This window comes from Phyllostomus discolor, chromosome 9 (genome assembly GCF_004126475.2).
Source record: "Phyllostomus discolor isolate MPI-MPIP mPhyDis1 chromosome 9, mPhyDis1.pri.v3, whole genome shotgun sequence".
Taxonomy (NCBI): domain Eukaryota; kingdom Metazoa; phylum Chordata; class Mammalia; order Chiroptera; family Phyllostomidae; genus Phyllostomus; species Phyllostomus discolor.
The window spans coordinates 65226141-65239224 of NC_040911.2; the positions used below are offsets into that span (position 1 = coordinate 65226141).

The 13084-nt window shown below is 37.2% G+C and overlaps 1 protein-coding gene across 1 annotated transcript in view; it reads left to right on the forward strand.

Moving 5' to 3' along the window:
* The window catches only part of CRNKL1 (crooked neck pre-mRNA splicing factor 1), a 22697-nt gene continuing 9613 nt past the window's right edge, over positions 1–13084 (forward strand). Inside the window, exons 1-8 of the mRNA XM_028524266.2 lie at positions 1–167; positions 1787–1939; positions 2749–2840; positions 3673–3831; positions 6732–6898; positions 9492–9670; positions 11078–11248; positions 12777–12968. Coding sequence (XP_028380067.1) covers positions 117–167; positions 1787–1939; positions 2749–2840; positions 3673–3831; positions 6732–6898; positions 9492–9670; positions 11078–11248; positions 12777–12968 — 1164 coding nt within the window. The 5' untranslated portion in view covers positions 1–116. The remainder of the gene's footprint in view (positions 168–1786; positions 1940–2748; positions 2841–3672; positions 3832–6731; positions 6899–9491; positions 9671–11077; positions 11249–12776; positions 12969–13084) is intronic.

The following is a 13084-nucleotide window of genomic DNA, read 5'->3' on the forward strand; positions in this document are numbered from 1 at the left end:
GTCACTTGACTTCCGGTTCCGGGATCCCGACTGCTGTCTGAAAGCTTAGAGTTGTGGGCGAGCTGTCCGGCCAATTTTGGGGGTTCGGGGTTCGCTGGAAGTCTTTTGCTGCAGCAATGGCAGCCTCCACTGCGGCCGGGAAGCAGAGAATACCCAAAGTGGCCAAGGTAGAGGATAACGAGGGCCCTTCTGGGAAGGGCCTTGGGAGAGGGGATTACGCCAGGCTCCTTGGTACCTGGGGTGGGTGAGTGAGCGCCAGGCCCATTTCGCGCGGGGCGGAGGATGATAAGGAGGGGAAGGGATAACTGGTATTGGGATACAGGCTCTTGTCACTCCGGAGTACAGCCGGCGTTGGTGTGGCCTTCGTTGTAGTAAGGTGTTTTTGCGGGCGGGAGGAGGAGAGGGGTCATTCAGCATAGATAACTGAACCCGGCTGGACGCTAGACGCTGCAGAGCTACACGGTAATGTTTGCGAGGAGCAGTACACAAATAAGATATAAGTGTACAACAGAAACTTGCCAAATGCTACTGAGGCAAAGTAGAATGTGCCCTTGAATAGTAGATTGTATGAGGTGTCCGAAATAGACTTTGCCGAGGAAGTGACATTTAAACTGAGACTTGAAGGCTGAGTAGGGATTAGCCCAGCTGAAAGTTGGAAAGAATGACAGCAGATGACAACAGTTGGGTAGTGATATAAGTTAATTAAACGATAAATTTGATATCTGGTATTCCTGTCATTGGATGATAGTTACCAGGTATTTAATATGTAGCAGGCTTTGTCCTAAACCTTTACAGATATTCTTCCAGTCTGTTTCTCCATCCCAGATGACTCTCTTGAGCCTGTTCTTTACATATTTATTTAGATAGCTGCCAGAGATAAGCCTATAAGGCATATAGCACAAAGTCTGGTACTTAATGCTCACTAGGTATGAGCTATTATTATCATCATCATTTCACAGCACTAAATAGCTAGTATTTCTTAGAATTCCATTCCATAAACTTTTATTGGGCAGCACTGGTGCAGAAGAAATAATGTGAACCATATATGTAATTTAAGTTTTCTCATAGCTACTACATTAAAACATCAAAACAGGTGACATTAATTTTAACTATATATTTTATTTAATAACTTGGTGTATCCAAGCTATTGTCATTTCAACATATAATCAATGTAAAGCAATAATTAGGTATTTTATTCTTTTTTTTATACACAGTCTTCAAAATCCACTGTGTATTTTACACTTACAGCCCATCTCAATTTGAACATGTGGCTCATGGCTACTATGTTGGACTGCACAGCTTTGAGACCTCAAGAATCTTATAGTGTAATGATGGCAACTTAACCGAATATTGTCTTTGACTTCAAATGCCATGAAAAACCAAATGCAGTTACCCACCTAGGGCATTATCATCCACCTGGAACCTAAGTTGAAGAATTCTGTAAATAGAGATTGTAATGTTAGCTAAGATAATGGTTTATATCTTGATAAACAAAACCTCAGGTGAGAGTTTTACCTAGGCAGCCTCAAAGTTTTTTATTTTACTAATATAAAAGGGAAAAATTGCTATTTTTGCTACCTTTTCTCTTGCAACTTTTACCTATAGCTTGTTAATAGATATCAGGCATAGGATAGGAAACATTTTTTGCTATTTAGTTGCTCAGAGAAATGGGAACATGTTATACAAAGAAGGCATCTTGTAACAAAGTGTGCATCCTAAAAATGTTTGTTTCTTAAACTTTGTGTGAAGAACATGTACTAAAAATAAACATGTCTTGTCATAAAAGGTAAAAAATAAAGCCCCCGCTGAGGTGCAGATAACTGCTGAACAACTTTTAAGAGAAGCTAAAGAGAGAGAACTTGAGCTTCTTCCACCTCCACCTCAACAGAAGATCACAGATGAAGAAGAATTAAATGATTATAAACTAAGGAAAAGGAAGGTCAGTCAATGTGATGTCTTTCAGCATGTTAATATTATTAAGGATTTATAGGTCAGAGTTTCAAAAGTTCCTCATTGTTGACAGACTCTAAGATGAGGTTAGTGTTTTTATCCACATAAATAATATAATTTCTGGTTATCAGAAAACTACTTTCTGAACATTATGAAATATGCCATGAGTTGTCTGTTTCAGAGTGTAAAGAAATTAAGTACTCCAGAGACATAATTGTTGGTGCTCAAAGATGAGTAGGAGTTTAACAGGTGGAACAACTGACAGCTAGAGGAAGGGTGGACTTTGCACTGTGTTCTGTGCTTCTTATCTCCATTCCACCCCTCTGTGTTAAGAGTTAAGATGTGGGAAAGAGGATTGGGAATTTGATCTGACCATCTCACTCTAGAATGTGGGATTATTTTTAAACCACTAATTCTGTCATATCTACTTATCAGTTATTCTTAATGAATTATGTATGAACTTCTGTTACATTACCAAAAAGACTTAGTCAAAAACATTTTCTTATTAGGCCCAAGTAGAGCATATTACAGTATCATGAGTTGTATTGGGCAGTAAAATATCAACAGATCTGCTAATAATTCTTTGTATCTAAAGTTTTCCTCTTGCTTGCATGTGAGACTTTACCCTGTAATTGTCTCCTGTTGTGGGTTTCTTATTTTTGAAGGATTCCAGGATATAATTTCTCTTAAATAAGAACAAAATGAGTAAGAACCTTTTTAGTACAGGATTAATAGACAAAGGATGATATCATTTTTAGTAATTTTTTTTCTTTAATTTGAACCTTTTTGCCTTCTCAGACTTTTGAAGATAACATAAGAAAAAACAGGACTGTGATTAGTAACTGGATAAAATATGCACAATGGGAAGAGAGTCTAAAGGAGATTCAAAGGTAAAATTGCCGATCATGTAAATTTATACATAAAGATGTCATAAGTTAACAGATCCAAAAAAAGAAAAGAAAAGAAAAGAAAAAAAGTTAAAGCACAAGTAAAAGATTGTGTCTCTGTTAGTAACTTTCAAAGTTTGTTCCAGAGAGCCCTGGGGTTACTTGGAGGAGCCTCAGTCGCACTGTGGTAGGCTAGTCCTGGGGGTAGCAGAGTATGAAGCTCTACAAGTGAGTCTTACCACTAGTACACTCTCTACAGCCACAAATGCGCAATTTCATCTGCTTTCTCTATTTTTTAAAATAAAAAAATCTTTTACTGAGACCAGTGGCCAGTTAAAATCACAACCTGGCCCTTTCTATTGTTCAGTGTTTCTGGACTCTCTCAACATGTCCCCTGCCCCCACTGTGCTACATACTTGCCATTTCATGAACAAATCTTCTTACTGTAACACTTGACTTTTCTCTCTACCTGGAATGATTACCCACTCACCTACCGTGGCCTCTAACACTTTGCTCAAGTTCCAGATTTGTTCTCAGTTCCGGAGTTAGGCTACTGCTTAGCCTTTTCCACTACACATTTTTATTTTCTTCTGCTTCCCTGTACAGATCTTGACTATAATATTTATTACAGTGTATTGTAATTACTTGCATGTCTGTCTTTCTGTGTCTTTGTAAGGTTCCTGAGAATAGCATTATATCTTTTCACTTTTTATGCCCAGAACCTGTCTCTTGGTGGACCCCTGATAAAATAGCAGGGCACTACAGATGATTTGAAATAGTTGCTATGTGTGTTGTGTGTACTGCTTTTAATGCCCTCCAAATCTTGCTTCTTAAGGGCTCGATCCATATATGAACGTGCTTTAGATGTGGACTATCGAAATATTACACTCTGGCTGAAATATGCGGAAATGGAAATGAAGAATCGCCAGGTCAATCATGCCCGAAATATCTGGGACCGAGCCATAACAACTCTGCCTCGAGTCAACCAATTTTGGTAAGTTTCTGATCTAATGAAATGTTTTTTTGTAGACCAGAAGGGTGCTGTATTTGTGTATTTATTTTGTTTACATAGTGTAATCATACAGATGTATTTGATTTTATACATATATGTATGTATAAGTGCTTTTGAATGTCCTGTAGTCTATTAAGTCATAACCAATGTATAATAGCTGTGTAGTCAAAACTAAATTTTGATTACAATCTTTTATGCATAAGAAAGTTCTTGTTGAATTAAACAATTTTTAAGAAAATAGGAAGAGCCAGGATTGGGACCTAAGGCCATTTTCATGGTGATACAGAAAAGGACAGGCTGTATATAAGCTATATTGCCTTTAATTAAGCTTCTGGCAATGATGGAGGTGTACGTAGATATGCTTCACTTCCTTGCACAACCAAAAGAAAGATAACAACCAATTAAAATACAAAAAACAACTAGAATTGCCAGTAAATCATACAGTATGAAAGCCCGACAACCAAGGAGTTAAAGCAGAAACATTCATCCTGACTGTGCAACAATGCAGCGAAGTGGGTTGTGCTGCCCAGGAGAATACATAAGGCACTGCCCTGGTGATTACTTAAAGCTCTGCCACGTAAAATGTTAACAGGTGCACTGAAACAAAGAAATATGGCCCTAATGGAAGAACAGATCAAAACTCCAGAAAAAGAACTAAGTGACAAGAAGATGGCCAACCTATCAAATGCAGAGTCCAAAACACTGGTCATCCGGATGCTCATAGATGATTGAGTATGCCTTCCAAAATAAAGGAAGAAATGAAGGCTGTACAGAGTGAAATAAAGAAAACTATACAGGAACTCACAGTGAAGGGAAGGAAACCGGGACTCAAATCAACAAATTGGAACAAAAGGAAGAAATAAACATTCAACTAGGACAAAAGGAAGAAAAAGAATTCAAAAAAATGTGCAGATACTTAGGAACCTCTGGGACAACTTAAAGTGTTCCAACATCAGAATCACAGGGGTGCTGGAAGGAGAATAGGAAGAGCAAGAAATGGACAATTTATTTGAAAAAATAATGAAGGAAAACTTCCCCAATCTGGCGAAGGAAAAAGACTTCCAGGAAGCCCAGAGAGTCCCAAGGAAATTGGACGCAAGGAAGAACACACCAAGGCACATCATCATTAAATTACCCAAGATTAAAGATAAGGAGAGAATCCTAAAAGCAGCAAGACAAAAGGAGACACAACTACAAAGGAGTGCCCATAAGATTGTCGGCTGATTTCTCAAAAGAAACCTTATAGGCAAGAAGGGGCTGGAAATAAGTATTTGAAGTCATGAAAGGCAAGGCCCTACATCCAAGATAACTCTATCCAACAAAACTATCATTTGGAATGGAAGGGCAGATAAAGTGCTTCCTAGATAAGGTCAAGTTAAAGGAGTTTGTCATCACCAAGCCCTTATTATATGAAATGTTAAAGGGACTTATCTAAGAAAAAGAAGACGAAGAATATGAACAGTAAAATGACAACAAAGTCACAACTATCAACAACCAAACCTAAAAAAACAAAAACAAAAATGAACTAAGCAAACAACTAGAAAAGGAAAAGAATCACAGAAAAGGAGATCACATGGAGGGTTATCAGCAGGTACAGGGAGAAGGGAGAATGGGGGAAAAAGTACAGGGAGTAAGCATAAATGGTAGGTACAAAATAGACAGGGAGAGGTTAAGATAGTATAGGAAATGGAGAAGCCAAAGAAATTATATACTACCCATGGACATGAACTAGGAGGGGTATGCTGGAGGGAAGAGGGGTGCAGGGCAGAGGGGAATAAAGGGAATAAAAAAATGCAACAGCTATACTCAATAAAATATACTAAAAATAAGAAATATATTTTTTCTAGCAATTCATCCTTTACAGACTTGTATTTTAATAAGAAAACATGTTTGATTTAACCTTTAGGGAAGAGAATGTCTTAAATCTTCACATTTAACAATTAGAACTAGAAATCACCGAAGAACATTTTTTTCCCTAAGTCATTTTTTAAAATAATTTTTTATTTTTCAGTTATAGTTGACATAAAATATTATATTAGTTGCTGGTATATGCCCCAGTAATTAGGCCTTTATGTAACTTACAAGTGATCACCCTAATAAATCTAGTATCCACCTGGCACCATACAAGATTATTGCAACTTTATTAACTGTATCTTCTGTACTGTACTTCCCCCTACTATTTTGTAACTATCAATATGTACTTTTTAATCCCTTCTCCTTTTACACCCAGGCCCCCAACCTCCCTGTCCTCTGTGAACTGTCAGAATGTACTCTGTATCTATGAGTCTGTTTGTATTTTGTTTGTTTATTTTGTTCTTCGGATTCTGCATATAAATGAAATTACCTAGTATTTGTCTTTCTCCTTCTGACTTATTTTACTCTGCACAATACCCTCTAAGTTCATCCATGTTGCAAATGGCAAGCTTTCATTCTTTTTTTTTACAACTGAGTAATATTCCATTGTTATGTACCACATCTTCTTTATCTGTTCATCTACTGATAGACACTTAGCTGCTTCCATATCTTGACTATTGTAAATAATGTTTCAATAAACATATGGATTCATGTCTTTTCAAATTAGTATTTTAGATTTCTTCAGATAAATACCTAGAAGTAGAATTGCTGGGTCCTTCTTTGTCTCTTGTTATAGAGCCTTTGTTTTAAAATCTGTTTTGTCTGGTATAAATATTGCTACCCCCAGTTTTTGTTTTTTTGTTTCTATTTTTATGAACATTTTTTTCCATCCCTTTACTTATAGTCTGTGTGTGTCTTTTGAAGGGAGTCTGTTGTAGAGAGCATATGTATAGGTCTTGTTTTCTTATCTGTTCAGCCACCTGAGTCATTTTGACAGTGACAGATGTTTTTGGATGATTTTGTTAAAGGTACAAATACACGTACATGGAGGAGATGCTGGGAAATATTGCTGGTGCCCGGCAGGTGTTTGAACGCTGGATGGAATGGCAGCCTGAGGAGCAAGCCTGGCACTCCTACATCAACTTTGAGCTGCGATACAAAGAGGTGGATCGGGGCCGCACCATTTATGAACGATATATCCTTTGGATGAAGTCTGAGTGATGCCATTATTGGCCCAGGTTCTGCTCCTCCCATGGAGATGCAGTCGTGGTCAGGACACGTCATTAATGTTGGCCCAGAAGTCAGGAATGCAAATTTCATCTGCTTTGTAAGCTACATGTGTACTTTCTAGAGACTTAGGTTGGTCAGGAAAAAGGTTTGTGGTCTGGGTGATTGTTTGAGTCTTCTCCAGTAAGATTTTGGATTCATTTATATTTTGACAGTATACTGTGGTTCCTTGTGGAAAATGACATGTTAAGAAGGCTGAGACTGCCAGTTCTGTTTTTCTAAGGTTTAATTCGGTCTTTAGCACCATTACTGGAGTTCATCCAGAGGTTTACTCTTTACTAACCATGGTATCCCAATGAGTCATTTAATTCCTTTGAGGCTCAGTGTCCTCATCTTTAAAATGAGAATAAAGATTTCTACTGTGGGCTGGTTGTAGAGATTAGATGACAACATGTTGAGTGCAGTCTTAACAACTACAGTATTCTGTCATCATTATTCAGTGTTTCCATATTTGTGAATTCTCTCACTTGCTGAAATTTATTTAAAGCCCCCAAATCAGTATTTGTGGCACTTTCATAGTCATTTGCAAACAAACACAGAGTGATGAAAAATTTGAGTCACCCAAGACATATGGTCCCAGCTGAGGTGACAATATACCTTCTTGTCTGCTCTCATACAGAGGTGATCAGAGGATAGAGATTGAAGACATGATAAGACAGAGCTGTGTACTGCAAGAAGCTTTGGCTTTGAGGCCAGTTGGACATATTTGAATCCCTTCTCTGCCTCTGGTTTGTGGGCAGCCTTTGACAAGCCACTTGATACTTCTGAAACTTGCTTCCTCTTTATGAAATAAAAATAGAATCTAAGGGTTAGTTGTTTTTAGGATTTAAGATTATATATAATCTACATGAGATATGTATATACCTACATATTTTCCCTAGGAACACAGTAACTTCATAGGATGTAACTAACACAAATGATACAAATCAACTTTATTATGCAATTTTAAGATCTTAATTCTCTATTCATGTTAATATTATTAGTTTAAGAAAAGCTTTTATAGCCCTTGTTATGTGTCAGGCATTGTTATTTTTTCTAAGCACTTTACAAATATTGTTAGTTAATCCTCATGACAACCCTGTGATACAGGAACTATTCTATTCTACAAATGTGAAAACTGAGGCCTGAGAGATTAAGTATTAATTGCTTGACCAGTGTCTCTCAAGTAGTGGTGAAGATAGGATTTGAATCCAGTAGCAGCTTCAAAGCCGCTACTAATTTTAATAATTTAAAATTATTGCCATATTTGAATATATTACTAATGGAAATTAGTCATATAAATCTACCTTCCTTGAGTAATCTACCTTCCTCAAGGAAAGTAAAATCTTAACCTATCTAAAAATAGATAGGTATACCCTGTTAAGAAATAAAATGGTACTTGAACAACAATTTTTTAAAAAACCATTAAAAAAAGAAATGGTAATTCAAAACTTTTTATTTTGGCTCTAGTTAGTAGTTTCTTTTTGTGACTTGTTTTTTCTTAATCATCAAATATTAGTGCTATTGAGCATTTAGTATAATAGTTGCTATGTATTGAGCACATTCTTTGGCCAGAAACTGCTAAGAGCTTTACATACATTTTTCCATTTAAGGACAGCAATCACCCAGTGAGGTAGGCTTTATTTTTCACTGTTTATAGGTGATAGAGCTGAGGCTTAGAGAAGTTAAGTGACTTGTCTAGATCACATTACCAGTAACCAGGGTCTCCAAAGTCCTATTTGTACCACTACTAAAATATTGAATAAGCACTTGGAGGAAGACACAGCTCCTCATGAAGGTGACAGATTAGTGGTTCTCCATCTTTGTACATGATTTATCACCCCTATAGTTGTAGCCTGTGTTGTTGTGGTTTTTTGTTTGTCTTTTTAAGCCACATTTTTAAATTTTAATCTTTATTTTATTTTTCCCATTACCATTTAGTCCTTTTATAACCCCCTCCCTCTATCAGTCACCACAGTGTTGTCCATGAGTCCATTTTCCTTTTTTGCGCAATCCCTCCACCTTCTAATCCCCTGCCAACTAGCTGTCATCTGCTCTCCATCTATGAGTCTGTCTGTTTTGCTTGTTAGTTCAGTTTGTTCATTAGATTCCACATATGAGTGAAATCATATGGTACTTGTCTTTCTCTGATTGGCTTATTTCACTTAGCATAATGTTTTCCGGGTCCACCCATGGTGTTTGCAAAGGGTAAAATTTTCTTCTTTTTTATGGCCAAGAAGTATTCCATTGTGTAAATGCCCCATAGTTATTTTATCCACTCATCTATTGATGGACACTTGGGCTGCTTCCATATCTTAGTGATTGTAAATAACACTGAATGAACATAGGGGTGCTTATGTTCTTTTGAATTAGTGTTTTGGGTTCCTTCAGATATATTCCCAGAAGTGGGGTCACTGGGTCAAAAGGCAGATCCTTAATTTTTTAAGGTATCTTTCCACTGCTTTCCACAATGGCTGCACCAGTCACAATGTCTTGCTGTTATTTCTTTAATTCCCCTGCACTTGTACTTGTTCACCCTGATGTTAAGAACTGGATCAAGTATGCCCGCTTTGAAGAAAAACATGGCTATTCTGCCCATGCACGTAAAGTGTACGAGAGAGCTGTTGAATTCTTTGGAGATGAACATATGGATGAACACCTTTATGTTGCCTTTGCCAAATTTGAAGAAAATCAGAAAGAAGTAAGTCAACTTCACTCAGTTACATTGCAAAACAGCCTAGAAAAGATTACTTCATGTGCACATCAAGTTCATTTCCATTTTCTTATTCACTTATCGTTGGCAAAAATGTTTTCAAAATACAAAAACATCATTTCTCAACAAAAACAGCATACATTTGTTGCAGATTGGGAGCTGAGTGATTATAGATTGTATCACAGCTGTCTTAATTTTATTGTACTTTGCTTGAAAAGTAACCCTTCATATCTGGAGTGAGAATATTATCTATAAACTGAGTCACTAGGTATCCTGATTAAAGGGCTTTACAGATAGTAAACCTGGGAAACAAAACACCCAGAGCCTTCAGAAAATAGAATTTGAAATGAAAGCATATTGTCTCATCTGTCAGTTCTTTTCTTTCATAGCATATATGGAAAATAATCCCTTAAAGTAGCTCAAATAATGCAGAATTGAGAGAAGTAGGCTAAGGTCTGAAAGCAGGGTCTTACACAGGCCATAGAAGGGAGTTCAGATTCTATTCTAAGGGCAGTGGGAAATATTGAAGTGTTTTAGCAGGAGAAAGCCTTGGTAGAATATAATTTATATTGTAAGGAGAGCCTGTAGCTAATTTATGGAGATTGTATTAGGGGGAGGGTAGCAGAGGTGGAAGAGAGGAGACTTGAAATGGTACAGGGAAGAAGTGGAGGTAGGTTGGCTGGGGGATAGGGAGAAGCGAAGGGCTGTGTTGAGGAGTTAGAAATGGCAGGGCTTGATGAAGCAGTGAATTTGGGGAATGAAAGGAGAGGAATCAGGGAGGGCTTCAGAGAATTTTAGCTTGAGCCAGTGTGTGACAGTAGGTATTGTTTAATCATGTTTGGGAAGACTGCCCTGACCAGTGTGGCTCAATTGGTTGGGCATTGCCCCACAAGGTGAAAAAGTCACCTGTTTGATTCCCAGTCAGGACACATGCCTGGATTATGGGTTCAGTCCCCAGTTGGGGCACTTGCGAGAGGTGACTAATCAGTGTTTCTCTCCTTCTCTTTCTCCCTCCCTCCCCCTCTCTCTAAAAATAAATAAATAAAATCTTTAAAAATACATATAATTTTTTTTAAAGAAAGATGGGGAAGACTGGGAAAGACTTGAGTTTGGTGGGAAGAAACAGGAGCTCAGTTTGGGGCCTTTTAGTCTGTGATACACAGACATCCATTTAGAAGTTTTAGGTAGAGAGCATTAACTGTGGAGCTCAAAGGAATGTCAGTCCTTCCTGACTGAAAAACCTCATCAAAGGGAGAAGGATCATCTCATTTTGGGCATTTCGAGACTGCAAAATCTAACTTACAAGTAACATTTTTTTGTCATAACTACTTTCATAGTCATGACTAGAATGAAAACATCATATATGGCAGTTAAAATCATCTTGTCTGCTTTTAGTTTGAAAGGGTACGAGTGATCTACAAGTATGCCCTGGATAGAATTTCAAAACAAGAAGCCCAAGACCTCTTTAAAAATTATACCATCTTTGAGAAGAAGTTTGGAGATAGACGGGGTATTGAAGACATCATTGTGAGCAAACGGAGGTTCCAGTATGAAGAAGAAGTGAAGGTGAGTGCTGGTGTATATGCCTAATTCTACAAGTAAGTAAGTTGTGCCAGCCAATACTAGCTACAATAAAATGAATAATAGCAAGCTAGGGCTACCAATGATTAATTACACTCTTGATAATGTGTCTGCAATAAATGGGCAACCATTCCAGACAGGTTGGAATAATTGAGGCTGAAAGGAAAAGGAAGCAAACAACATTCGAACTTACTATTCACATATAGAAAATCACTTTGCTGATTGTGCACTATAGCAGTTGAGCTAAATACTCTGGAATCCATTTGAGCTTATTTTTAAAGAAGGTGGGAGAGTCAGGGATTGTTCCCAAAAACCAGTTTTTATACATTACCTTTTATTAACTGTGTGAATGAAAGATGTATTATAGACATGGTTCCATTCTCATTTCTTTACATGTAATGTACTGTTTTGATTTGAATTTAAAGATGGTAGCATTTTCAAGATATCTACAAAATGACTTACCTCTAGTGTTAAATGAGGTCAGCAAGATATTTTCTAGATAAATTGTCATTAATTGAAATGCTAGGTTTCACAGTTGTGAGCATGGTTTAATTATAAGTTTAAATCTACATGTAATGGGGGAAGGGGGGAGGGTTGGGTGGAGGGGCTGGAACGGGAGTAGGGGGGAGAAAACTGTACTTGAACAATGATTGAAATAAAAAAAAAGTCAAAAAAAAATCTACATGTAATGACATATAGTCATATATGTAAAAATACATTTATAAAATTAGGCATCTAATTATTGAATAATTATCTTGGGAGTGGTTATGCAAGGGACCTTGCTGTGGGACACCTGGCTAATAATCTGTCGTCTATACAGTTGTCCCCACCTCCTTTCTGAGGTGTTGTGTTCCACTGTTTTAATTACCTACCATCAACCGTGGTCCAAAAATATTAAGTGAAAAATCCCAGAAATAATTGACAAGTTTTAAATTGCTCACTATTTTGCATAGCATGATGAACTCTCAAGCCATCCCACTCTATTCTGCTTGGAATAGGAATAATCCCATAGTTCAGCATCTCCACACTGTACACTACCCACCTGTTAGTCACTTAGTAAGCGTCTTGATTATCAAATCAACTATCACAGTATCATAGTACTTGTGTTCAAGCAATCCTTATTTTACTTAATGATTGCCTTAAAGTGCAAGAGTACTTTTAAGTTTTATCATAGATATGTATGCATAGGAAAAAACTGTGTGTGTGTGTGTGTGTGTGTGTGTGTAAGTACACACACACACAGTACTATCTTATGGTTTTGAGCATCCACTGGGGGTCATGGGTCATATCCCCCACAGATAAGGGGGACCACTATATTCCTTATTTTTTTCTATTTATAAAATCTCAGGAATTATATTTTTTTAAATATGATATTTTTTAAATATGATATGTAAAATCTAGAGAAAACATTGCTAAAATATAGAAAGTCATTCTGGTGCCTTCTTTCAGCTCACAGCCCAGCAAGTGTAGCTCTTGCTTTTGTTTATATTCATTAAATGTATTGTCTTTGTAGGCTAATCCACACAATTATGATGCATGGTTTGATTACTTGCGCTTGGTGGAAAGTGATGCAGAAGCAGACACTGTACGAGAAGTCTATGAAAGAGCTATTGCCAATGTTCCACCCATTCAGGAGAAGAGACATTGGAAGCGCTACATCTACCTTTGGATCAACTATGCACTCTACGAAGAACTGGAAGCAAAGGTAAAAAAGTGGAATTACCCGTCAACTATTAATGAATCCCTCACCCCTGTGCTTAAAGCTGGCTGTCATGGGTAGTAACTGATATTTATAATCCTTGAAACAGGAATTGAATTTTA